The sequence below is a fragment of the Lemur catta genome, chromosome 17 (genome assembly GCF_020740605.2).
Source record: "Lemur catta isolate mLemCat1 chromosome 17, mLemCat1.pri, whole genome shotgun sequence".
NCBI lineage: Eukaryota > Metazoa > Chordata > Mammalia > Primates > Lemuridae > Lemur > Lemur catta.
This window is the reverse complement of record NC_059144.1, coordinates 25,347,700-25,375,163: the sequence shown is the minus strand read 5'-3', so window position 1 is coordinate 25,375,163 and position 27,464 is coordinate 25,347,700. Positions and strand designations below refer to the sequence as shown.

General features: G+C 39.0%; 1 protein-coding gene across 3 annotated transcripts in view; it reads left to right on the top strand.

Annotated features, from left to right (window-relative positions):
• The first annotated feature begins 3,865 nt into the window (after positions 1-3,865).
• TPX2 (TPX2 microtubule nucleation factor) overlaps positions 3,866-27,464 on the top strand; it is a 52,943-nt gene continuing 29,344 nt past the window's right edge. For 2 of the 3 annotated variants that reach the window (XM_045529487.1, XM_045529485.1), the window contains exons 1-6: positions 6,489-6,604; positions 17,530-17,694; positions 21,159-21,281; positions 23,059-23,185; positions 25,757-25,885; positions 27,073-27,195. In XM_045529487.1, coding sequence (XP_045385443.1) covers positions 17,589-17,694; positions 21,159-21,281; positions 23,059-23,185; positions 25,757-25,885; positions 27,073-27,195 — 608 coding nt within the window. In that variant the 5' untranslated portion in view covers positions 6,489-6,604; positions 17,530-17,588. Of the gene's footprint in view, positions 3,948-6,488; positions 6,605-17,529; positions 17,695-21,158; positions 21,282-23,058; positions 23,186-25,756; positions 25,886-27,072; positions 27,196-27,464 lie in introns of those variants that run through there. The other variant, XM_045529486.1, reaches the window with a different exon arrangement.

The following is a 27,464-nucleotide window of genomic DNA, read 5'->3' as shown; positions in this document are numbered from 1 at the left end:
TGAGGGAATTTCAGTGACAGCCCCTCCCTGCACTTTGGAAGGGAATGATTGATGAAGGGCGGGAACAGGGGAAGGTCAGAGAGACACCTTGTCTCTGAGGCTTACTTCTGAGGCATTTCTGTCTCCTTTGTTCGAGCACTTAGCAAGCCAAAGAGCCATATTTTGGGGTACTACCCCTACATTTGGTTGGATAGAAGACTAGAAGACAGAACGGTGGCCTCTTCCGTGGGGAATACTTTTGATGACCATCACCAATGACTTATCCCTGCAACCTTCTCCAGGGGAGTGTCTTTCGGTGATTGAAGTCACCTGCGTGGAGGTGTCTGGGAATTATGTCACCACCCAGAGCCAATGACTGAATGACTGGCTGGCAGCTGTTCTCTAGGAGATAGGAGGCCTGAGCTGGAAGGCAGGTCTAGATTTCCGGCCTGGTGACCACCAGGTAGATGCTGGGGTGACTAAAAGACACAGAAGAATCAGATTGAAAAGGGGGAGGATAGAGGTTGATTCTTTCTCTCTCTCTCTTGCTTTTTTTTTTTTTTTTTTTTTGAGACAGGGTCTCACTCTGTTGCCCAGGCGGGAGTTCAGTGGCACAATTACAGCTCACTGTAACCTAGAAGTCCTGGGCTCAAGCAATCCTCTCACCTTAGCCTCTTGAGTAGCTAGGAGTATAGTCGTGTCCCTATGTCTGACTAATTTTTTTTTTTTTTACTTTTGTTTTTTGGAGAGAGGGTATCATCATGCTGTCCAGGCTGGTCTTGAACTCCTCGCCTTGAGCGATCCTCCTGCCTTGGCTTTTCAAGGCACTGGGATTACAGAGGTGAGCCACTGCTCTCGCCCTTTTTCACTTTTTAAAACCAGCATTTGAAGAGCCTAAATAACTTTCTACCCCACTGGCTCCTCCTTCTCTTGCCTTTGCAATCTTTCATTACCAAAAAAAAAATTCAAATCACACAAATAATACATGGCAACATCCTTTTTTTTTTTAAATTAAAGATAAGGCTCTTTAGCTGATCAGGTCCAAAGAAATAAAAAATAAATAAAAATAAAAAATAAATAAAAAAAGAAAAAAGATAAGGCTCAAATTGTCTATCCTTTCTGTCTACAAGTCCAGTTTAACTCTTCCCTCTGAGTTTCCCACAATTGTTAGTTTGTTATGAATTCTTCCATAACTTTCTCTCAGTGCAGGGCAAAGGTTATGGGATTGGTCTCTGAATGTGGCCTTCCTAGGTTCAAATCCTGACTCTGTCACACACAAACTGTGTGACCTTGGAGAATTTGTCTAATCTTTCTGAGCCTCAATTTCTACCATCTATAAAATGGGTATGGTAACATTACCTACCTCATGAGGTTATTGTTAGGATAAAATGAGTTAATATGTGTAAAGTACTTCAAATACTGTTGGCATATGGTAAGTACTAGCTGTTATTATTTCTACACATCCATGGGAAAAGTGGAGCATTATTTTGCATATTTAAAAGAAACATAATAGTGTCATCATGAATTTATAACAATCAGCAATTCATTTTTTTAAACTCAAAAATGTGTTTCAAAGATACCTCCATGTCAGTCCAGATCCATGAGACTCTTTCTTTCTTTTTTCTTTTTATTTTTGGCACAGGGTCTCACTCTGTTGCCCTGGGTAGAGTGCAATGGTATCATTGTAGCTCACTGCAACCTCAAACTCCTGAGCCCAAGGGGTCCTCTTGCCTCAGCCTCCCGAGTAGCTGGGACTACAGGTGCATGCCACCATGCCTGGATGGTCTTGAACTCCTGAGCTCAAGCAATCCTCCAGCCTCGGCCTCCCAGAGTGTTAGGATTACAGTTGTGAGCTACCTGGGTCTTGTTGATTTCACCCCCATGGTATGAGTTAACTAAATTGTACTTTAAAAAGTACTAAAATTTCATATGTTAATATGTATGAAATCTGGTATGTCAATTCCCCCTATTAATTTCCAAAATTCAGATGCCACTAGATGCCTCTTCTTGTGCTTTTCATCTTTGATATGAATTTTGAAATCAACTTGGCAAATTCCATGACAAAGCCAGTTTGGATTTTCATTGGAATTGCCTTGAATTTTTAATTTGGAGAATTAACATCTTTACAATATTGTATCTTTTTTTTTTTTTTTTTACAATATTGTATCTTTTTTTTTAAAGACAGGGTCTCATTCTGTTGCCCTGCTGCTAGAGTGTAGTGGCATCATCATAGCTTGCTGTAACTTCAGACTCCTGGGCTCAGGAAATCCTCCTGCCTGAGCCTCCCAAGTAGCTGGGACTACAGACACATGCCACCACACACAGCTAATTTTTATATTAATATGTTTTAGTAGAGGGTCTTGCTATATTGCTCAGGCTGGTCTCAAACTTCTGGCCTCAAGAGATCCTCCTGCCTCGGCCTTCCAAAGTACTGGGATTGCAGGCATGAGCCACCCGCCTGGCCTTTAGTATTGTGTCTTTCCATCTATTAACAAGGTATATAACCTCATTTAACTTTTTTATAGTTATTAAAAGTTTTACAGGTTTTAATTTTCCCATAAGGGTCTAAGGCTTACTTTTTGAAAGTTTGTAGTTTTTGCTGGTATTAGGAACAGGGTCTTTTTGTTGTTTTCATAGTTGATATTTTCTAATTGATTATTTTTTTCTTTTTCTTTTCTTTTCCTCTAAAGCAGCAGTCCCCAACCTTTTTGGCACCAGGGACCAGTTTCATGGAAGATAATTTTTCCATACAAGGTGGGAGATAGTTTCGGGATGATTCAAGCACATTACATTTATTGTGCACTTTATTTCTATTATTATTACATTGTAATATATAATGGAATAATTATATCATTCACCATAATGCAGAATCAGTGGGACCCCTGAGCTTGTTTTCCTGCAACTAAACGGTCCCATCTGGGGGTGTTGGTAGACAGTGACTGATTTGACAGGAGGCAGAGCTCAGGTGGTGATAGGGATGGGGAGTGGCTGTAAATACAGATGATTTGCTCATTCACCCTCTGCTCATCTCCTGCTGTGCAGCTCGGTTCCTACCAGGCCACGGACCAGTACCAGTCTGTGGCCCCGGGGGTTGGGGGCCGCAGCTCTAGAGCAGCCAGAAAGAAATCTCATTGATTATTAATGATGTATAAAAAGAACAGACATTCTTCATTCAAATCCCATCTCCTGCACTTATGTGACTTCGGACAAGTTCACTCAGCTTCTCTGAGCCTTTGTTTTCTTTTTTAGAACATGGGATAATAAAGCAAGGGATGTAGTTGAGATTAAAAGGAGATGAAGCAACCAATAAACCGCGGATTTCAGCCGGTAAAATCGGGGAAGGGACTGGAGAGTTTGAGAGACTCCTTCCGGATTGGGAGGGAAGCTGGGGGCAAGTCTGTGTTGTACGCAGCAGACTCCATGTTAAAACGAGATGAATTCCTATGAACATTCAAGGCACAATGCATAACCACAGCAAGAATAATTTTTAAAAAATAGAGTTTTCTTCCGAGAAAGCTTTGGGGACATTCAAGGCACAATGCATAACCACAGCAAGAATAATTTTTAAAAAATAGAGTTTTCTTCCGTGAAAGCTTTGGGGAAGTTCAGGATGCAGGCTGTTCTGTGGTCTAAACCGACTCCCGACCTCCTCAGTTGGTACCACCTTTCTCAAATAGTTTGGAGCAGAGCATTCTGGTCTTTGTAGTAATGTCCCTAAGAGTTGTTCCAAAGGGCTCACGAAGCGTATGAGACTACATTTCCCAAGAGCCTGCGGGCTTGTGTTTGCCTGTGCCTCCTCCTGACTTCCGGCGTTCCTGCGATTTCCAGGGCCAATCGGTGGGCTTGGATTGTCTTCCCGGCGCTCTGATTGGCGCATTCGACTGGGGTTCCTGGGTTCAAATTTTCAACGACACTGAATGAGTCCCGCGGCGGCTTTGCGGGTGCTTCGTTGTCAGAGCAGGGGCGAGGTGAGCTGTGGGAGAAGAAGAGGGGGAAACTGGGGCACGGGGTTCCCTTCTCCCTGATTTTCGAACGGCTGGAGTTCACCTCCCAGCCTCTATTGCCGCCCGCGCCTCTAGGCCTAGGCCCTTAGAAGTTGCGGGGCTGGGGCGCCGCTCTTGGCAGGGTAGGGCGGGAGCGGTGGCTTCGGGCCACCCTTCTCTTCGTGACAGGATTTTACCCTGAAGTCTGTCCGGAAAGTAAGGGGAAGGAGTTGCGGGAGACTGACGGCTAATAAAGGTAACGACGTTTATTATTGCTATTAGCATGCTAGCGTGTAGTGAACTTTTACTGGACCGAACACTCTGCCTGCCCTTTCTCGTTTAATTTTCGCACCAAGGCAATGAAGTAGGCGCTATTCTTAACCGCCTGTTACGAGAAGGAAACTGAGGCTCAGAATCTAGATAAATTTCGGGAAGTGAGAGATAGAAGTGTGGCATTTGATGGAGAAAACGTATGTAGTCACAATTACGTTTCAAAACTGCTGTCTAAGTCAGATAGGCGGTAGAAGAACATAATTGAGGAGAGCTTAATTCCATTTGGAATTTTAAATTCATTCTGTTATCCGTATTTGTCCAGCCCTCCCTCTTTGTATCCAATCGCTAGGTGTTACTGCCTTTCTCATTTCCTTCCTTGGAACATTTTAGATTGGAGGGAGAAGGAAAACTGTGAACTAGGTTATAATATTGTAGGATCAGTTTACCCCCTATTTTCTTCATATGTGGTTTCTTTTTTTCACATACACTTTTCTAGTAGTTCAATAGCAAGGACTCCCCCAAATCAGTTTAGCCAAATTTAGCTTAGGCTAAAAGAGGATTTTTCACTCCCTGATTTTGCTATAAGGTCATCGTTTGGTGCACTCCCTGGTTCACCCTTCCCTTGTCTTGGCATCCTCTGGTCTTTCTTTGAATTTCTCTCACTCATCAGATGTTGTCAAAAATAGGACTGTTTGCTCCTGTAATAAGGATATTCTTTTGTTGGGGCCTCAGTGTGTTATACCACCTGTCAAGCTACCCCCAAGACATACTTGAGTACCCATGGTTGGTTTGGGTGTGTCAATTCAGTTTTAAGCGGGCATTCTTGGATCAAAATTATGTGGCTCCTGGCTAACTTAGCCAATTGATTGATCTTTGAGGGTGTACTGTGTGCTCAGATTGGTGTTAGATATTGTGGGTATACAGATGTGTGAGGTATTCTAGGGTTTTCTGGTATGCTTAGGGACAAAAAGATTGTTTCAAATTGATGAATTACAATCAGAGTAAGACAAGATAGTGTCTGAGTGCTCTACTGTTTTGTATTGTAAGTGTCCTGGCAATTTAGAGGTGAGGGAGGTCAAGAGCCAGTTTTGTGTCCACCTGCTTCACAAAACCACCCTTGGCAAACTGGCTCTTGATAAGCAGAGTTTGGTTAGACTGGGATTAGAACTGTCCCTGTGCGTAGGAATTACCCACCAAATATCTGTGGAATTGGTTAGGCACGAGGGCACTGTCTAAATTGACTGCAAAATCGCAGGTATGAAAAACTGGATCGTATTCAATTAGGTTGGTAAATTTGTTTAAATTTTCAAATGATTTAATAAAATAGAGTTATTTTGGCCAGCTTTATGCCTAAATCTGTATATTCCAGCCTTGATAAAGTTAATTTATTCTACAGTTGCTATGAAGCTTGTCCAGGATTATGTGGGAAAATCCTTTATTTCTTGTTTAGGTACCAGGAAATGTTCAGGGTTCTTCTACATTCCCTATTTATTTTTCCTTCAGCCTTTCCTGGGTGTCTTTCCTAATTCTTTTTGAATTCCTAGGGAAGAAAGAAGGAGGGGAGATTTACATACCCTTTGACAAACTTAATTTTCTTTGCCCTGGGTAAATTTAGGAAGCAGAATTGACTATCTGCAGATTGAACAGCACAAGCAATTCTGTGAATAGATCTGTATTTGAGACAGACATAGAGATTAGCAGCCCAAGGTACTTTGTGAAAAAAGGATAAATAACGGAGGAAGGGTTCTGTTCTTGTTTGTTTGCATAGGGAAACCTGGTAAAGGGGGAAGAAACTAAGGATTAGTAAGAAAAGTATAAACTTGTATCTAGAAGGCTAGAAGATAACTGTGGAAATTAAAAAGTAATGTTATTTTTACTTTTTTTTTTTTTTAGTAAAAGAAAGTATTAACAGTTTGTCCACATTTTAGGTAAACCTACTATTTGTCCTGATGTTTGAATAGGATAGAAATGCATACTATCACTCCATGGTGTCAGTGTTGCTAAATTGCAGCCTTTGGAAAGGTTGCTTTAAAGTGGGAATACGTAAAATCAAAGATATCAGAAGACAGCAAATGTGCACTGAACAGTCTGTTAAGAAGTTTGGCATGTTGTAAGAGCCTTGCTATTTAGCTCTCAGAAATACCTTTTGGTTTTGAGGGTATATCCTTGGTTTTTTATGGCCTCTTCCTATTCTCTGTTAACCTTTTTTACTGCAGAGAATTTGAACCTGTTTCATTACCTTTTGCTTCTTCCAGATTCTTGATAAGTATTTGCCAGACTTCAAGATTTCAGAAAAGAGGTGAAAGAGTATATTGCAACTTTGAGTCAAGCCTGTAGGCAAGTGGACTGACAGACCAATTAAACAACAGGTAAGGCAGTGTCACAGTGAGTTACATTAAAAAAGAATAAGAGGAACATTAATATGTCAGCTTCATAAGTGTTTAAATAACTTTAATGTATCTTTATAAAGTAATACACATTTTGGAAGGAAATTTATTTTGTATGGAAAAACAAAAAGAAAATAAAATTACCCACTGTCCCACCTCTCATATAAACTGTGGCTAACATTTTAATAGATTTCTTTATAATTTTTTTTTTTACAGTCATCACTTGGTATCTGTGAGGGATTGTTCTAGGAGCTTCCTCCTATACCAAAATTCAAGGATGCTCAAGTCCCTGATATAAAATGACATGTTATATATGCATATAACCTATGAACATCCTCCCATATATTTTATTTTATTTTATTTTTTCTTTTTTTTACTCAGACAGGCATCGACTCCCATGTATTTTAAATCCTCTCTAGAGTACTTATAATACCTAATACAATGTAAATGCTATTTAAATAGTCATTATACTGTATTGTTTAAGGAATGACAAGAAAAAAGTCAGTTTCAGTGCAGACAACAGTTTTTTTTTTCCCCAATCTGTGGCTGTTCAATTCATGGATGTGGAACCCCCAGATGGGGAGGGCCAACTGAATTTGGTTAAAATAAAAATCATACACTAAAAATCCTTTTTACTTTTTTTGTTTCCACTTAATAATCAGGTTGTGAATATTTTCCCATGTCATTAATTTATTTTTTTTATTATTTTTTATTTTTTTGAGACAGAGTCTCACTCTGTTGCCCAGGCTAGAGTGCCATGGCGTCAGCCTACCTCACAGTAGCCTCAAACTCCTGGGCGCAAGTGATCATCCTGCCTCGGCCTCCCGAGTAGCTGAGACTACAGGCCCAAACCACCATGCCCGGCTAATTTTTTGTTTCTGTTTTTAGTTGTCCGGCTAATTTTTTTCTATTTTTAGTAGAGACAGGGTCTCACTCTTACTCAGGCTAGTCTTGAACTCCTCAAGTAATCCACCCACCTCAGCCTCCCAGAGTGCTAGGATTACAATTGTAAGCCACCATGCCTGACTAAGAATGCATATTTTTAAGACTTGCTACATAACACCAAATTGCCTTATAGGAAGTTTATGCTGATTTACATACCCACTATAACGGTAGATATTCACATAGGCACAAATGTATATTCTTTTTTTTTTTTTATTATTTTTTATTTTTTTGAGACAGAGTCTCACTCTCTTGCCTGGGCTAGAGTGCCATGGCGTCAGCCTAGCTCACAGCAACCTCAAACTCCTGGGCTCAAGTGATCCTCCTGCCTTAGCCTCCTGGGTAGCTGGGACTACAGGCACCTGCCACCATGCCTGGCTAATTTTTTCTATTTTTAGTTTGGCTAATTTCTTTCTATTTTTTTTTTTTTTAGTAGAGACGGGGTCTTGCTCTTGCTCAGGCTGGTTTTGAACTCCTGAGCTCAAGCGATCCTCCTGCCTCAGCCTCCCAGAGTATTAGGATTATAGGCATCAGCCACAGCACCCAACCCAAATGTGTAGTCTTAAAATAGGTTATATATTCGCATGGTGCCAAAATGAAAATAATATAAAAGATTTATAGTTAAAAAAATCTTCCTTTGATCCTGTCACTTTTGTCTTCACTCCCTACCATCCCATAGGTAAACATTTGGATTAGGTTCTTGAGTTTGTGTGTGTATGTACATTCCTTAAGCCAGATAACTTTTGAAGGGTATAAATCTCTACAAGACTAAGTGATTGCCATTTGACTAGGATTGTAACCTCCTACAGCCCCACTGTCAACCCTTATAAAGTCTTTCTGCTTCTTACTATTGGAATATTAGAGCACTTTGGTATTCTACAAAGATTTCCTTATAGTATTTTACAAAGATCTCCGTCATTATTTGGCCTAGAGGTAAACAACATTACTGATTCCTATCCAGGTTCTATTAGTTGTTTAGGAATGGATTATGGTTTGTTGAGTTCTATGGATAAATTAAAGCAGAACTAAGATTATAATCCTTAAAAAGGTGATATGAAACTTGTAAGTTTGGGAGAGAAAAATTTATTTGCTTGAGGTTTCTGGACAGTGATGAATTTGAACAAGTGTCCATGTGTCCTGTGCTGACTTCTGAGTGCTTGGACAGTGAGGGATTGTCATTGGATTTTAAATTGACCCAATTTTGGAAGCTTCATAGATCTGTTTCTGTAAACAGATCCGATTTCAACATAGAAGTTAGCAAACACAAAGTCCATTAAACTTCCTTCAGACTTACTTTGAGCCTTTGACTAACAGTTAAAATTGTACTTTGGATTAATGTTGCCATTTACTGATTCCTGCTAATCCCTTATATACAAGAAAAAAATGTAGGTGTTTTCTCCCTGGGTAAGATGAAAATAACTCCACTCTATTTTACTCCTGGTAATGTAACAAGATCTCTTATTCCTTATGAAAGTAGGAGAGGATGTCCCTGGGGAAATGGCACTGCCTGGGATGGAACTATCTTAATTAACTATACTTTTAATTGAAGTCTTGATTTACTCCATTTGTTCTATTACATTGCCAATTGTTTAACTCACGATTTCCCCTCTAATAGAAATAGGCAAGGCATATCTCACAAATTGGATAGCGAGGTGCTTGAAAGCATCTATCACATCAAAGTCTTTGTTTTGCTTAGGAGTTGCTAGTCCACTATTTCAGCCCTGCTCAGAATGCACCCTCTTGCAGCTTTCCCCCACCCCCCTGAACCTGCACCTTTTGATTTATAGAGCTTGTCAAGACTAGTTATTTTTGGTTTGAGCATGAGGAGAGACGGGAGGCAAGGGGAGGTTAATTTCAGATGAATCTGGGAACAAGTTACATTGCTTCTTCTGCAGTCTTCCTCATGTGTCTTCCCCTTCCATTCTTACCCCTGTCATTTATCTCTGCTCCCAGAAAAAGTGAACATGCAGCCTGTAGAGCTCTGCAGGTCTGTCTGTATCTTTTAGGTATTTCTTCTACCGGGAAGCCTTGTCTGACTCTCCTACAGCCTATTTTCCTTCTCTGTACTTCCAGAGTACCCTCTGTTTATGCACCATTACAGCAAGATCACTATTATATATATCCTTTTGGCCTTTGTTTTTTGGAAACAAAAATGGGCTATATGATATGATAGATGGCATTTAATAGGCAGTTTTAAAAGGAACCTAACTAGTTCATAGCATATGGGATAGGCTTTTTCCTTGCGTCTGTGGTAGGGTTATTGGTCATTAATAGCTATTTCTCCACCTAGAATGTTTCTAGTTTTGCAGAAGTCTGAAGCTATGGTGGATTCAGATAATTTTGAAATGTGAAGCTGATTCTCTTGCTTGGCAGCTTGGCAGCTTGATTTGTTTGGGGGAATGTGGTTGACGCATGTGCCCTTTTTTTTTTTTTTAGTGAGACTTGCTGACAGAAATTCAATCTTGATTAAGGGGTGCAGGAAGGCATCCAGTTCCCACCATGCTTGGGGCTCTCTCATTTTAACAGCTGCCTTTGACTCTTGCTGGTTCTATTTCTCCCTAGGCCCTGTGGACTTTAATTCTTGAAGATTTCACATCCTCATATTTATTATTTGTCGGGAAAGCAGCATGGTGAAACTGTCATGACCCAGTATTTACTCTTGATTTTCTTCATGTAGCTGTGCTATCAGCCTTCATCCAAGAGAGTCAGACTTCTCTATGGATATGTATTTGTTTATCTGTTCCCTTTTTGCAAGTAGAGGAGATGGTTTCCTGAGTTGGCCATCCTAAATCAAAAGAGAGCTCAAAAGTAGCTTTCTAAAAAAGAGAAAAATAATATTTCGGTTTTAAAATTTCACCTAAATAAAGATGAGGTGGACTTAGGATTGCGCCTCTTACCTTTTATTCTGCACAATCAAATGTAGTCCTTGACCTCAGAGGAAAGCCTTTCTTCTTCTTCTGGTGCTTGAAAACCCTCTTCATAGTCTCTTTTACTGTAGAATATCCACTGAGAGGTTCTCACTAACCTCCATCTTGTGTAGAGCAAAAACTTTATATGCAAAAGTACACACTTAGAAAAAGAGGGATCTTTTTTCTTTTTTTTTTTTTTTTAATTTTATGGGAAGATTCAGTTCAGCACTTTCCCAATATATTTAAAACAGGATTTTTAATTTACCAAACTTTTCTTTATGAACAACTTGTCAGGAATGCTTCGTTTTTGTATAGAGCAGAATTTATTTGTATTTGTCTAGCAGGTTGGTATAATTTGGTTATCTACCTCCTTTGTGAAGGAATATTTATAGGAAAACTCTGGGCATTTAAAGAGACCCCAGATTTTGGACTCCTACAGACCTGGTCTTTTATTTTTACATTTTTGGGTTTTTATTTGTATTTTTTGTTGTTGATATATCATAGTTGTACATATTTTGGAGGTACATGTGTTGTTTTGTTACATGTATGACCTAGTCTTTTCAAAACTCAATGTTACCACCTATTAGTTTGGTAACTTTGGAGTAGCTTATATTCTCTGAGCTTGGTTCGTTTACAAAATGGTGATGATACTATCTATCTTCTATATTATAATGCAGTTTAAATGAGATGATTTATGTGAAGTACCTAGTAAGGTGCTTGGCCTGCACCGACAGTATTCAGAAGTTATTACCTATAAATCGTTTTGTCTCTTGCTCTGTGACATTTGTTATTTATCTATTTAAATGTCTATATTTAAATAAATATGAGAGGCAGTGGATAAGAACTCAACCTTTAGTGCCTGGCTCTGCTACTTCTTAGCTGTATGACTGTGAACAAGTAGTAAATCTCTCTGTGCCTCAGTTTCCTCATCTGTAAAATGAAGATAATTACAGTACCTTCTTTATAGGATTATTGTGAGGATTTATTGAGTTAATACATGTAAAAGCACTGCCTACAGTGTCTGGCATATCCTAAGTACTCAGTAATTAATAACTTACTATTTTTAATGTTTTCTTTTCTTTCCTTTTTTTTTTTTTTCCTTGAAACAGAGTCTCAACTCTTGCTTAGGCTAGGCTAGTCTTGAACTACTGACCTCAAGCAATCCTCCCACCTTGATCCTCCCGCCTGGGCCTCCCAGAGTGCTAGGATTACAGGCATGAGCCACCGTGCCCGGCCTAACTTCTTCAAGTTTATATACCTTTTTATGAATTCAGTGCCCAGGAATCATTTTTATTTCTATATGGAAATATTAGAGAATATGTAACATTTGGATAAATTGTTAGTAGACAATTTATAGACCATAAAAATATGGAGCATTATTTCCAAAAATCAAGAGATTTGACAATTATTGCTACATTAGAATATTTATGGCTGGGTGTGGTGGCTTACACCTATAATCCTAGCACTTAGGGATGCTAAGGTGGGAGAATCACTTAAGGTCCGGAGTTCAAGACTAGCCTGAGCAACATAGAGAGACCCTGTCTCTACAAAAAATAGAAAAAATTAGCCAGGCATGGTGGTGCACTCCTGTAGTCTCAGCTACATGGGTGGCTGAGGCAGGAGGATCACTTGGGCCCAAGAGTTTGAGGTTTCAGTGAGCTATGAACATACCACTGCCATTGTGCCCTGGCAACAAAGAGAGACCTTGTCTCCAAAAACCAAAAAAGAATATTTAATAAAAATTCCAGGAAGCCCAGTGTCGTCTGGACTGCAAACATAGGTTTAGGGGAAAATAAATACTGTTTAAGCAGTTCTTTAAACTGAAAAGGTATGCATTTATATAATAAAACATATTCAAAGAGTATGAAAATTCATATAGTGAAAAAATTTCCCTTAACCCAGACCTCCCAGCTCCCTTCACAGACTCAATTACTGTTTTCACTTGTGTCTCCTTCCACAAATACATATTGTAAGTATATATTGCCTTTTCTCTCTTTTTAAAACAGATGGGAATACACTCTTTTCCATTTTGCTTTTCTCACTTAATAGCTCTTGGAACTCATTCTGTACATTTCACCACATTTACTCAGTTACCTAATCTTAAAGTTTCTTAATATTTCATTATACAGTTTTGCCATAATTTATTCAACCAATCTCCTATTGGTGAGATTTGGGTTTTTAGTTTTTTTGGCTTTTATGAACAGTGTTACAGTGAACTTTCTTATACTTACACATGCATAAGTATGTACCTGTGAGGTAAATTGGTAAGATCTATCAAAAGTAAAAATGCAAATTGCCCTCTAAAGAGCTAGCAGCATATCTTCATAATTAAAAAAGAAAATGGGCCTGGCGAGGTGGCTCACGCCTGTAATCCTAGCACTCTGGGAGGCCAAGCGGGCAGATTGTTTGAGCTCAGGAGTTGGAGACCAGCCTGAGCAAGAGCGAGACCCTGTCTCTACTAAAAAATAGAAAGAAATTATATGGACAACTAAAAATATATGTAGAAAAAAATTACCTGGGCATGGTGGCACACGCCTGTAGTCCCAGCTACTCGGGAGGCTGAGGAGGGAAGATCGCTTGAGCCCAGGAGTTTGAGGTTGCTGTGAGCTAGGCTGATGCCACGGCACTCTAGCCTGGGCAACAGAGTGAGACTCTGTCTCAAAAAAAAAAAATTATAAAATTTAAAAAAAAAAGGAAAAAAAAATAATGTGAAGGGTTAAATTTGAACACTTTCCAGGTGGTTTTCAGCAGCATGCTTTGGTGGAATCATGGTGTTTAGAAGGCTAAATGGGGTTGCCGCATATTACATTCCTGCCTCTTCCCTCCCCCAGCTTCATTACATTCCTGCCTGGGAAACGTTCCCAGTGACCCAGGTTAGCCATTAAGATCATGGGAATCCAAGATTTTCCCATGTCTCCCAGCATGTTTGTTCATAAGAACAGGAAAACTTCCTCCTTGCAGTAAGGGAATTTTAACCACTGTTAGTCACTGTGGAATCTTTCACTCATGGTCCTTTGAATAGAAATGTAGTCAAGGAGAGGAAAGGTATAAGCTGTGATAATACCTTATGGTAGTGTATTTCATAGTACTTGAAATAGCTAATTAGTTGTTTATGGGAAGTAGCTAGGCAGAGAGAGTGACTTGCCTGTTTTCATATACATGTAGTAAATGTCAGAGGTAGGACTAGAATTCTGGACTTCTATGTTAGTTGGAATTGTTTTTGGCTGTAAGTGATGGAAAATGTGACTGTAATGGCTTATAGAAAAAGATTATTGTTTTTTTCACATGAGAAGTTTGGAGGTAGGTGGTTGCTGATATTTGATCATTGGTGATCAGTAGCTTAGTTGGTTGGTCCAAGTACAGTGATGTTTACAATTAATCGAGCACGACCAGTTAACAGATTCCTTTGTTCCTTCTCCACTCCCACTGCTTCACTTGACCAGCCTTTAAAAAAAAAAAAATTATTAAAAAAAAAGATGAACAGTAGCTTCGTGATGTCAAGGCCTATGTCTGTTCTCTTGGCCATTTACTTATGTATACAAGATGGCTGCTGTAGCTCTAGACATTACATCTGCCTTTAAGGCAAGAAAAAGGGTAAAGGGAAAGGGCGGGAACAAGGGCTATAGCTATATTAGGAAAGTAAAAATTTTTGTATGAATCCCTCAGATTCTTGCTTAGTTTTCATGGGCAGCCAGAACTGTCCCATAGCTATTCTAAGCTTAGAAGGTGGCTATCAAGGAGGTCACTTCCATTTTAATATACCAACTACTGTTTTGATGATGTTCAATGAAAAACATTTAATCATAGCTTGACTTCAGCCGTGATAATCTCTAATTCTCTTCATACTTAGAGTTCATACTATATAATTTAGATATTGTATACTCTTATTTATTGGGTGTGATAGGACCTTAGTTCCTATGTAGATGTTAAGTTCCTTTGTGTCTGGGACTAGATCTTCTACTTTTTGTGTGAGGACATAGAATTTCAGGAAAGGAATTCAGATATTATCAAGCCTACATGTAATGGCCCCTAGCAAGTGTAGAGTATAAGTGAACCACTACAAAGAATTTGTTGACATAAATTGAATAATGAAGGTAGAAATGGGGGAGAGTGGAAAATTTAGAATGGGAATAATCATTAACCCCTGTTCAGGGCAAAAGACTATGGAGAATGGATTTACTTGGAAATGGAGACCTTAACTACATTAACATGCTTTCTAATTCACAAGGTAAAAGGGCAGATAAGGGAAGAACAATGCACCGAAGTCAGGAGCCTCAGTTCTAGATCTAGCTCTGTTTTTGCATAACTGTGATATTGGGCAAATCATTTAATCTATCCGATCTTGAGCTTCCTCTAGGATGGGGAATCATAATTGCTGCTCTACAGGATTGTTGTGAGCATTAGAAATAGTACATATTTAGGCTGGGTGTGGTGGTTCATGCCTTGTAATCCTAGCACTTTGGGCAACTGAAGCAGGACGATCACTTGAGCCCAGGATTTGAGATTGCGGTGAGCTATGATGATGCCACTGCACTCTAGCCTGGGTGACACAGTGAGACCTTATCTCAAAAAAAAAAAAAAAAAAAGAAAAAAGAAAAAGAAAAGAAAAAAAAAAGAAAGAAAAAAAGAAATAGTAAATATTTAGTACTTCATGGTACCTGGCATGTACCTTTGGCAACTGTTTTTTTGTTTGTTTGTTTTTTTTGTTTTTGAGACAAAGTCTCACTCTGTTGCCCCGGCTAGAGTGCCGTGGCATCAGCCTAGCTCACAGCAACCTCAAAATCCTGGGCTCAAACAATCCTCCTGCCTTAGCCTCCTGAGTAGCTGGGACTACAGGCATGTGCCACCATGCCTGGCTAATTTTTCTATGTATATATTTTTAGCTGTCCATATAATTTCTTTCTATTTTTAGTAGAGACGGGGTCTCACTGTTGCTCAGGCTGGTCTCTAACTCCTGAGCTCAAACGATCCACCCACCTCAGCCTCTGGCAACTGTTTTGTACCATCGTCATTAGCATTATTGTTGTGTGATCTTGGAGAATGCTTTATGCTTTAATTAATACTTACCTATAAATTGCAAAGGTTAGGTGTTATCTAAGATTTCTCCCACTTCTAAAATGTCATGTTTCTACACTAAGTCCCTCAATTAGAGCATTGTTATAAAGGTATTTGTGGAATTCTGGCTGTAGTTAGTTCATAGGAGAGGCCATGGGAAGATGAAGTTCTCTGATATCTAGATGTATATCAGTATATAAACCAAATATTTATTATAACAAATGTTTCCGGAGACACTGTAAGCCCGGAAGTGTCTTCTGAATTACCCTAGTCCACTGATAGAAGCTATGAAATGCTGGCCAAACCACTGAGCAGCAATGTAGGGTGGGTGTAACTAATCTCATGATTTATCTCAGAGTATGGCTAGAGTGATATAGTTAGAGAAAATGAGTACTGAAGCCTGTTAGTGCCCAGAGTTGGTGACAGTTTGGGGAACTGGCACATTCCTTTGGTAATATGAGTATTATTCTTCTGATGAACATTTTCACAGTATGTTTCAAGAGCCTCTGACCCAGCAATTCCACCTCTTAGGATTTATCTTAAGGGACGAATTGTGGATGTGCACAGAAATTTAACTACAAAGATATTTTTCCACCAGTATCTTTGAAGTAAAAATATTGGAAAAGGGCTAAAAATAGAGGATAAGTAATTACAGTACAGCCATTAATTGATGATATGTTTATATTTATTGACACAGAAAAATACAATATGAGAAACAAATTCAAAATGTCAGTGATTCATTTTTTACAAATAAAATAACTGTGTGTGTGTGTGTGTGTGTGTATACATATAAGGGAGAAGAAGGAAGAAGTCTGGGATAGTTTGGCATGATAGACTTTTTTTAATAAAAGCTTTTTAATCTATTTTTTAATAAGCATGCATTTTTATGATAAAATAAGAGTTTAAATAAAGGTATTAATTTAATAAACATTTATGCAAGTGATTACTGATATCTACTTCCCTTCCAAGACACAGAATACTTTTAAGTACATGTTGTTCCCTGGATAAAGACAAATGGCTCATTGGGTTTCACAGGCAAATTGTTTGCCAGTGAGAGTGGCCTTTAGGCTATTTTTCACATTACTTTTTATTTTATTAACTAAATAGGGCTGGAGTGGGGCTGACTTTAAATTTAAACAGGTTTCCACAGGATAGAGTGTAAAACTTTGTGCACACGAGTAGGTATGGACCTGTTTCTTTGGCTTGTTCCTGTTACTTATTCTGCATGCCGTTCCTTTTACGTATATTTCAAAGTCGTTTTCTTCATGCCTAGGAATAGTGTACTTTGAAAATATTTCTAAGGAAAGAAAACCTATATTTGGCAAAACTATACTGAACTCTTACTATATATAAGGTACTGTGGATGGATGAGGTAAATACTAGTGAGTAAAATCCACCCTTGTCTTCAGGAACCTAGAGTCTACTGGGAGAGACATTTATATAGTTGGCTAATTTAAAATTGGATAATAAGTGTTATAGCGGAGTTATATATAAACAAAGCACTATGGCTTTGGAGAGGCAACAATTATGTATAATAGGTGGAAATTGGGAAAGAGTTCATAGAGATTTGAATTGGACTTTGAATGAGGAGTAAAATTTTGGTTGGTAGGTATAAAAATTAATGGTGTGTTTCAGAAGTTGGGTTATTCAGGGCAGAGAGAAAGTAAACTGGATGAGAGGAGGCTAGAAATAAGAAAATGGTAGATTGAGGGAAAATAACATAATGAATGTAATACACCCAGCACAGTGCATGGCATATTGTAGGTACTTATCAAACTTTGACTCTTTCTAATTCTAAACGTATTTATCGCAGAGTGTCTTCACGTTACCAAAAAAAAAAAAAACTAACTTTTAGGTCGATTAGAAAAAGTAAGGCATATTTTCAATAAATTCTGAGTGGTTTACAAAATTGCAAACATGATCCTAAAACTAAAGTAATTGTGGGCAATCAATACCTCAGATTAATGTGCAACTAAGTTTCTGAACCATTTCTTTCTTCAGAAGGTTACCTACCTGTTAAGAGATCCAAATACTCTTGCAAGAGTGCTAAGTGGGGAGCAATGTCACAAGTTGAAACCTCTTATTCCTATGATGCCCCCATGGACTTCATCAATTTTACATCTTTGGGTGATGAGGAAGATACTGAAAACGTAGATTCATGGTTTGGTAAGTGTCTGCTTTCTCTGGCCTTTTTGTGAGGGGATAGGGGCTGGAGGTCTGCGCACCCACCTAGGATCTCTGGCCATTTTAAGGATTAGTGGCTTGCTTTATGCTGAGGACTTTTCAAAAATAGAAGGGATTGCAAGAATATAAAATATAAACTCCTTTCTATACCAAGGCACTTTGTCATTCATGTTGTGATAGAAATAATTGAAATGCTCCGTATTTTGGTAATGGACTATAAGTAAAAATCAATGTTATTTTGTAGTTCACAATGACAAATATTTAGGCTTTAGAGATATATGGGAAAATCCAGGTGAAACAATGTTCACTGAAACTCCAGGACTGAAACCTGAATATAGTGATGCCAGCCACATAATGACTTTGTCTGTTATCACTGGGTATAGAGTATAATACCACAACTGAGATATTGACATTGATACAATCCACCAGTCTTTTTTTTTTTTTTCTCCAATATATTATGGAGGTACAAATGTTTAGGTTAGGTATATTGCCCTTGCCCCCGCCCTCAGTCAGAGCTTCAGGCGTGTCCATCCTCCAGATGGTGCAAATCGCACTCATTATGTATGTATATACCCATCCCCTCCTCCCCACTGCCATCTGCCTGACACCTGATGAATGTTATTCCTATATGTGCACTTAGGTGTAGATCAGTTAAAACCAATTTGAAGGCTGGGTGCGGTGGCTCCCGCCTGTAATCCTAGCACTCTGGGAGGCCGAGGCAGGAGGATCGCTCAAGGTCAGAAGTTCGAGACCAGCCTGAGCAAGAGCAAGACTCCTTCTCTACTAAAAATAGAAAGAAATTAGCTGGACAGCTACAAATAAATAGAAAAAAATAATTAGCTGGGCATGGTGGCGCATGCCTGTAGTCTCAGCTACTCAGGAGACTGAGGCAGAAGGATTGCTTGAGCCCAGGAGTTTGAGGTTGCTGTGAGCTAGGCTGACGCCATGGCACTCTAGCCTGGGCAACAGAGCGAGACTCTGTCTCAAAAAAAAACCAAAAAAACAAAAAAAACAATTTGACAGTGAGTATATGTGGTGCTTATTTTTCCATTCTTGGGATACTTCACTAAATAGAATGGGTTCCAGCTCTATCCAGGATAATACAGGAGGTGCTATATCACCATTGTTTCTTGTAGCTGAATAGTACTCCATGGTATACATATACCACATTTTATTAATCCACTCATGTATTGATGGGCACTTGGGTTGTTTTCACATCTTTGCAATTGGCAGTCCACCAGTCTTACTCAGATTTCCCCAGCTTTACTTGTATGCATTTTTTTTTGTGTATGCATATTAAGTTCTCTGCAATTTTGTTACCTGTATAGGTTCGTGTATCTACCATCACAGTCAAGATATTGAATAGCTCTAACATCACAAGGATCTTTTGTGTTGCACTTTATACCTATGCTCACCTCCCTCCCACCACCTCTCTCCCAATTCATTTTTTTGTAGAGATGGGATCTTGCTGTGTTGCCCAGGCTAGTCTCTTTTTTTTTTTTTTTGAGGCAGAGTCTCACTCTGTTGCCTAGGCTAGAGTGTTGTGGTGTCAGCTTAACTCACAGCAACCTCAAACTCTCGGTCTCAAGCAATCCTTCTGCCTCAGCCTCCCAAGTAGCTGGGACTATAGGCATGCGCCACCATGCTTGGCTAATTTTTTCTATATATATTTTTAGTTGTCCAGCTAATTTCTTTCTATTTTTAGTAGAGACAGGGTCTCGCTCTTGCTCAGGCTGATCTTGAACTCCTGAGCTTGAGCAATCCTCCCACCTCAACCTCCCAGAGTGCTAGGATTACAGGCGTGAGGCACTGCGCCCAGCGCCCAGGCTAGTCTTGAACTCTTGGCCTGAAGCAATCCTCCCACCTTGCCTCCTAAAGTGTTTTCTTTTTTTGAGACAGTGTCTGGCTCTATTGCCTGGGGTGGAATGCCATGGCATCATCATGGCTCATTGTAACCTCAAACACCTGGGCTCAAATGATCCTCCTGCTTCAGCCTCCACGGTAGCTGGAACTATAGGCACATGCCACCATGCCCAGCCAAATTTTTCTTTTCTTTTTTTTTTTTTTTGAAATAGAGTCTTGCTCTGTCACACAGGCTAGCGTGCCATGGTATCAGCCTAGCTCACAGCAATTTCAAACTCAAGTGATCCTCCTGCCTTGGCCTCTCAGAGTGCTAGGATTACAGGTGTGAGCCACTGTGCCTGGCCTCCATCTTCCTTATTAAGATCAATCAATATCTATATGTGATAGGGAACAAAAGTGATCCCATCACAGCTACACTTACCACTTACCACAATGCACTCACAGTGCATTGTCCAAATGTGATGCCATTCTCTTGGAAAAAGACTTTAATGGTATCCAGTGGGGATCCTGAGAGGAGGAGAAGTATTATGGGAGGAAGGATAAATAAGAGGGCCAGCTGTCCTACAGGGGTCTTCCCCATGCCTTTGTTTCACTAGAACCCTGAGGAGATGGCTGGGCTGTCTGAGAATTTTTTTCTAAGTTTTTCTTTAAAACAAAAAAGAGGGATCAGGCGAAGTGGCTCACGCCTATAATCCTAGTACTCTGGGAGGCCGAGGCAGGAGGATCATTTGAGCCCAGGAGTTTGAGGTTGCTGTGAGGTAGGCTGAAGCTGTGCTACTCTAGCCCAGGCAACAGAGTAAGACTCTGTCTCCAAAAAAAAAAAAAAAAAAGGAAATATTAGCATAACAATACTATTAAATGTAGTTTGGAAGGAAAAAATTGATCCCACTAGTTTTGAAAACTACCTTAGTTCTAATATATTACCTTCCAATTTTTTTCTCAAATAATCATATCTTTTTACACAGTTGCAATCAGAATGTATTATTGCTTGGTCTCACTGCATTCCTGACGCCCTACCTATCAGTAGGCTGTTGATAGAACAGACCTTTCACTGCTTTGCACTGGCTTCTGGGCACAGTATAACCTATGCTAAAATTTCTTGAGAGAACCTAGCTGTGCTCCAGTCTTATATACCCTACATTCCCCACTCATCACCCCATTGAGAAAGAAGCTCTATAAGACTATAAGATGTCCCTTGTAAGCCCTACAGATCCTGGTGGCTACAGTTTTCTTTAAGAGGAACATGATGTATTTAGGGGGTAGATAAGGCCAATCCTTGCTTGTATGGACCTAAATGTGTATCAAGCAAAGATAAGAAATTATTCACAATGCAGAATCTGCACTTTTCCATTTCTGTAATACATTGTTCAATGTTGCCAGTGTTTTAGTGATTATTTTTACAGTCTATCTGTGGAGTGTATTGTGTATTCATTTATTTTTCATTGCTGGAACCCACTTGTACTTGACAAATGAGTTGGAAGTATACCGGTAGGGGGCGTTAGCCCCTATTTTAAGTTAATGGTACTAATTTGTTTGGATCCCTTGCTGATTGTTTGGACAATGATGATCTTACCTTTTCACAGAGGAGAAGGCCAATTTGGAGAATAAGTTTCTTGGGAAGAATGGGACAGCAGGGCTTTTTCAGGGTAAAACTCCTTTGAGAAAGGCTAATCTTCAGCAAGCTATTATCACACCTTTGAGACCAGGTAAGAAAACATCTTAGAAAAAAAAGCTCCTTGGTAGAATGGTGGGATAGTGTATTAGGAGCCTGACAATCTGGGAAAATTACTTAAATGCTATATTCCTTGGTTTATTGGTGAAATGGGCTAATTCATTTCATGATAAATGTAAAACTAACGATCTGTTGGAACTTAAGCTAATATAGAATTTTATTGCCAGATACGTAACTGTTTTCTTTTTATTACAAGATTTAACGTAACCTATGTTTGTCTGGGAAACAAAATAGCAGAAGAGAAGAGTTTACTGCTTGCCTTCTTGCTAGTGCACAAGAATTCTTTGAGTAACGTATCTGATTTTAAAAGATAATTGACATTTACGCTGGAGGTTACTAAACCTGCAGAATATTGTCTATAAGATCAGAACATAAGGAACTTTGTTTTTTTTTTTGAGACAGAGTCTCGCTGTGTTACCCCAGGTAACAGTTCAGTTATACCACAGTTCAGTGGTGTCATCAAAGCTCACTGCAACCTCAAACTCCTGGGCTCAAGTGATTCTCCTGCCTCAGCCTCCTGGGTAGCTGGGACTATAGGCACATGCCTTGATGAATGGCCGATTTTTCTATTTTTAGTAGAGTCGGGGTCTCGCTCTTGCTCAAGCTGGTCTTGAATTCCTCAGCTCAAACAGTCCTCCAGCTTCAGCCTCCCACAGTGCTAGGATTACAGGCATGAGCCACAGTGTCTGGCATTGAGTTGGTTTTTGTATGTAGTGAGGGATGGGGGTCTATATATGGATATCCAGTTTTATTTTACCTTTTTTTTTTTTTTTTTGAGACAGTCTCACTCTGTTGCCCAGGCTAGAGTGCCATTGCGTCAGCTTAGCTCACAGCAACCTCAAACTCCTGGGCTCAAGTGATCCTCCTGCCTCAGCCTCCTGAGTAGCTGGGACTACAGGCATGTGCCACCCTGCTCGGCTAATTTTTTCTATATATATTTTTAGCTGTCCATATAATTTCTTTCTACTTTTTTAGTAGAGACGGGGTCTTGCTTTTGCTCAGGCTGGTCTCGAACTCCTGACCTCGAGCGATCCTCCCGCCTCAGCCTCCCAGAGTGCTAGGATTACTACCTTTTTTTTTTTTTTTTTTGAGACAGGGTCTTGCTCTATAATGCAGGCTAGAGTGCAGTGGTGTGATCATAGCTCACTGCAACTTCAAACTCCTGGACTCCAGTGATCCTCCTGCCTCAGCCTCCTGAGTAGCTGGGTTTATAGGTGTATGCCACCATAGCTGGCTAATTTTTAAAAATTTTTTTTATAGAGATGAGGTCTTGCTATGTTGCTCAGGCTGGTCTTAAACTCCTGGCCTCAAGGGATCCTCCCGCCCTGGCCCCTCAATGTGCTAGGATTACAGGCGTGAGCCACTGCACCCCACCTAGGATGTATGTTTTTTTTAAGGTGGTACCTTACACTGGCAAATAGGCAGGTCCTTTGATACTTAATTTCTATTTCAACCAAAGTAGTTTTATAAACTGGTCTTCTGCAGAAGATTTCACTGGAACTAAGAGTTCCATTGCTTAGGAAGGATATTTATATATATATGTACACATCATATATATATACTGTTTATATATGTACAATACATAATTTTAAATCTAGAGTTCTGACATGTAACAGATTATGTCACAAAAAAAGAAAAATAAATCTAGAGTACTGTATTAAGTCATATGTATATATTAATGTATTTATGTCTGTCATCTCTGACTATTTTCCTTGGGATTTGACTGCTGACTAGTTTTTGGTCTCTTGCAGTTGGCAACACTTATTACAAAGAGGCAGAAAAGGAAAATCTTGTGGAACAATCCATTGCATCAAATGCTTGTTCTTCAGTGCAAGTTGAGGGAGCCATATCAAGAAAGACTCCAGCCCAGCCACAGAGGTAAGACTGTTTGGGGCTTCAAAAGCGGTGGTTATAATAATGTTCAAGGAGTAGTTACTGGACAGAGCATGTACTATGTATCCATACTCCATTAGACTCTTTATGTTACCTTTTTTAATTCTCATAATATTTATGAATTGTAGGTGGTATGCTTAGTTTATAGAGAAGGACTCAGAGATACTAAATTGCTTGCCCAAGGCAAGTTTATTTCAGAGCCAGGATTCAAACCCTTATCAGTCTGGTTCCAAAGTCCTTGTATAGATATAACTGTTACATGTTCCTGATGTCAAATGTATCTCTTTGTTCTCTGATATTACTTAAGCTTTCTTGTGGTTGTGTTTGCATAGTATCTTTATTCTTTTACTTTGAACCTGCTTTTGCGTTTGATTTGAAAGTGCGTCTTTTGTAGGCAGCACTTAGTTGGCTCTTGCTTTTTTTTTAATCCAGTTTGACAATCTTTGCTTTTTGCTTGGAATGTTTGCAATTTGTTTTTACTATTTTTATTTCCCATAGTTACTGATTTGGTTAGGTTACATCTGCCATTATTGGTTTTGTATTCATCTCATTTTTTTGTTGCTATTATTGTACCTCTGTTTTTCCTTTTCTGTGTTTTGTATCATTCAAATATTTTTTATTTTTTAATTTAATTTAATTTTTTTTTGAGACAGTCTCACTCTGTTGCCTGGGCTAGAGTGCCATGGTGTCAGCCTAGCTCACAGCAACCTCAAACTCCTGGGCTCAAGCAATCCTTCTGCCTCAGCCTTCCGAGTAGCTGGGACTACCAGCATGCACCACCATGCCCAGCTAATTTTTCCTATATATTTTTAGTTGTCAAGCTAATTTCTTTCTATTTTTAGTAGAGATGGCGTCTTGCTCTTGCTCAGGCCAATCTCGAACTCCTGAGCTCAAACGATCCTCCTGCCTCAGCCTCCCAGAGTGCTAGGATTGCAGGCGTGAGCCACTGCGCCTGGCCTCAAATATTTTTTAGTATTTTAATTCATCTATTGGCTTTTGAACTATATTTCTTTGCTATTTTTTCTTTTAAATTATTATTCTATGATTATAATACACATATTTTAACTTTTCACAGTTCATTTAAAGTTAATATTGAATCAACTACTTTGGGTAGCATATAGGAACCTTATAAGAATATATGTAGTCCCTCTCCTCCCCATCCTTTGTGCTGCTTTATATAGCCATATGTCTTTTAAAGACATTAAGAGAAGCAATAATACATATATTTACCTGCTTATTATTTTTGGTGCTCATCATTCCTTCCTCTAAATCCAAGTTATCATCTGGTGTCCTTTTCCTTCACCCTGAAAAATTTCATTAGCATTTTCTGTAGTGTAGGTCTGCTCATACATGATAGATCCTCTCAGTTTCTGTTTATGAAAATGTCTTTATTTCACCTTTATTTTAGTTTATTTTTTATCAAGGTGAAATTCACATAACATAAAATTAACCATAGTAGGCCGGGCGTGGTGGCTCACGCCTGTAATCCTAGCACTCTGGGAGGCCGAGGCTGGAGGATCGCTCAAGGTTAAGAGCTCGAGACCAGCCTGAGCAAGAGCGAGATCCCATCTCTACTAAAAATAGAAAGAAATTAACCGGGCAACTAAAAATATATAGAAAAAACTAGCTGAGCATGGTGGCGCATGCTACCGGGACTACATGGTAGTCCCAGCTACTCGGGAGGCTGAGGCAGGAGGATTGCTTGAGCCTAAAGAGTTTGAGGTTGCTGTGAGCTAGGCTGACGCCACGGCACTCTAGCCGGGGCAACACAGTGAGATTCTGTCTCAAAAAACAAACAAACAAACAAACAAACATAATGTTGAATGAAATAAATCAGACAAGAAAGAATACTTGCAGCAGTCTCATTACATTATGGAAACTGTTTTTGCCTAAAAGTAACATAGCATGTTTATGGAATTCATGTTTATTTTCTTATTTGGTAAAACAGTAAGGAAAAGGTAATAATTACTGTGAAAGTCAAGATAGCAATGGTCATCAGTGCTTTATATTTTGGTCTAGATGGTGATTTTGTGAGTCTTCACTTTGTAATCATCTAACTATTTATTTTTGTTTTGTTATGTGTTATATTTTACCAAAAAAAATAAAGGGGTAGGGGAGCAGCTAAAAGAAAAAGGTGAAAATAAATACCTTAGTCAATTTCTAGGATATCTGATGTCTAATTTCAAGTCTGAAAGTAACTAGCTGTGACTAGTTACTAACAAGGTGACTAACAGAGTCAAGTCACCTCATCTTTTTGGACTTTCACCTGTGAAAGGAGGGGGTTGTACTAGGTGATGTCCGGCAAGTTTTTTTTGTTTTAATCAGCTTTATTAATATCTAATTTACAAACATCAATGGATTTAAGTACCAAAATTTTATGGTTGAATTTCAAAAGCTATCAGCAAGAGAAGAGAGATTAGATCTTTAGAGTGGAGATAACATTAAATTTTTATTGCTCCTTATAGTTTGATATCCTTTCACATTTCTGAGGAACGTTTGCATATCTGTAGTTGATATATTCATTATAGATACATTTTGTCAATTCTTCTATCATAGAAGATCCATTAGACTCTCTGCTCAGAAGGATTTGGAACAGAAAGAAAAAGACCATGTAAAAATGAAAGCCAAAAGATGTGCCACTCCTGTAGTCACTGATGAAATTCCACCCCTTAAAAAAATGAAAGTGTAAGTAGCCACAACTTCTTACTGCCAAGGGCAGACATACTGTGCCTTGTATAGCACCTGTAAGGTAAGTTTCTTTCCTGAATTTACACTTTAGAGTGAACAGAGTAAAATTGGGTACATCTGCAGTCTTTTGGATATACCTGGAGCTTGGGAAACTCCTAAAACTGTGACTATGGTGAGGTGAATTGTTACATTTGTCCTGTAGGGTGCTCAAATCTTAATTGGCTTATACTTTTCCCCTGTTTGCTTCTATGGTTAATAACAAGCTGAATATATGGTGCTGCTTGGTCTTATTTTTATCAGTTAGAAATGTGTTTTCCTTCAAAGAATAGTCTATTAAAGTCGAGTGGTTTAATAATGACTTATGTGTTTCACAGAAGTCTAAAAGTTGTTTGCTTTGGTTCAGTGGCTGAAAGATGCCAAACCTAGTATCTCTGATTCTTAGCTTTTTTTTTTTTTTTAAAGCCTAGTCAAGTGAAACAGTGGGAGTAGTGAAGGAATAAAGAAATCTGTAACTGGTTGTGATCAGTTAGTAATACTTAGCTTTTTATTTTCATACTTGTTGCTCAAGATGGCTGCTCTGTGTTTCTTAGCTTTTTGCCTTTGCTTATTGCCTCATTATCACAAGACAGCTGCTATATCTCTAGGTATCACATCTACGTTCAAGAGAAGGAGAGTATTGTAGAGGGGCAGCACCCATATCAGGAGAGTGAAATCTTTCCCAGAAACCCTTAAATTATATCTCAGTTGCCCAGACTATATCACTTGGGTCCTCTAGTTGAAGTAGAGGCTGTCAAAACAAGTATAATACTTGCTTGTAGCTTGGTACATTGCTGCTTGCCCCCAAATTGGAGTTCTATTAATAAGAAAGAGATAGACTAGATTGGGAAGGCAACTAACTATTGTTTGTTCATTTGATAGTGAGCAGGTAGAATCCCTCCTTATTCTCCTGAACCACCACTAGACAATTCTAACCTTGACTTCTGTTGGCTTTCTTGAAGTTTACTCATTGGAGTCATTGGAATATATGATCTAATGATACTATTGGAAGAATCTTGTGGTTGAAGCATGCTTGTTATCCTAAAGAATGAGAAAATTTAAGCCACATGTGGTAGATCTGGGGAGGAGGGTGGTGTGAGATATGCTTTAGGGAATTAAGAGTATATTTTTTGTCCTTTAAACTCAAGTTCTAACACGAAAAAGAAGCCGGAGGAAGAAGGCAGTGCTCATGAAGATATTTCTGAAAAGAATGAATCTTCCCCCGAGAAAGCCAAGGACAGACATACTGTGCCTCGTATACTACCAGTAAGGTAAGTTTCTTTCCTGAATTTAAAATTCAGAATGAGTAGCGTAAAATTACAAAATGTATATTTGCAATCTGTTTGGTGCACCTGGAGCTTGGGAAACTCCTAAAGCTATGACTAGGGTGAGATGAATTGTTATATGTGTCCTAGAGGATGCTCAAATCTTAAACAGTGAGAAAAACAGACTATTAAAGCAAATTTAAAATAAATATAAAAGGAAAAAGTAAAGATTTGTACTACTTAAATTGAATAATGTTCATTTTTCCAAGCTCTCT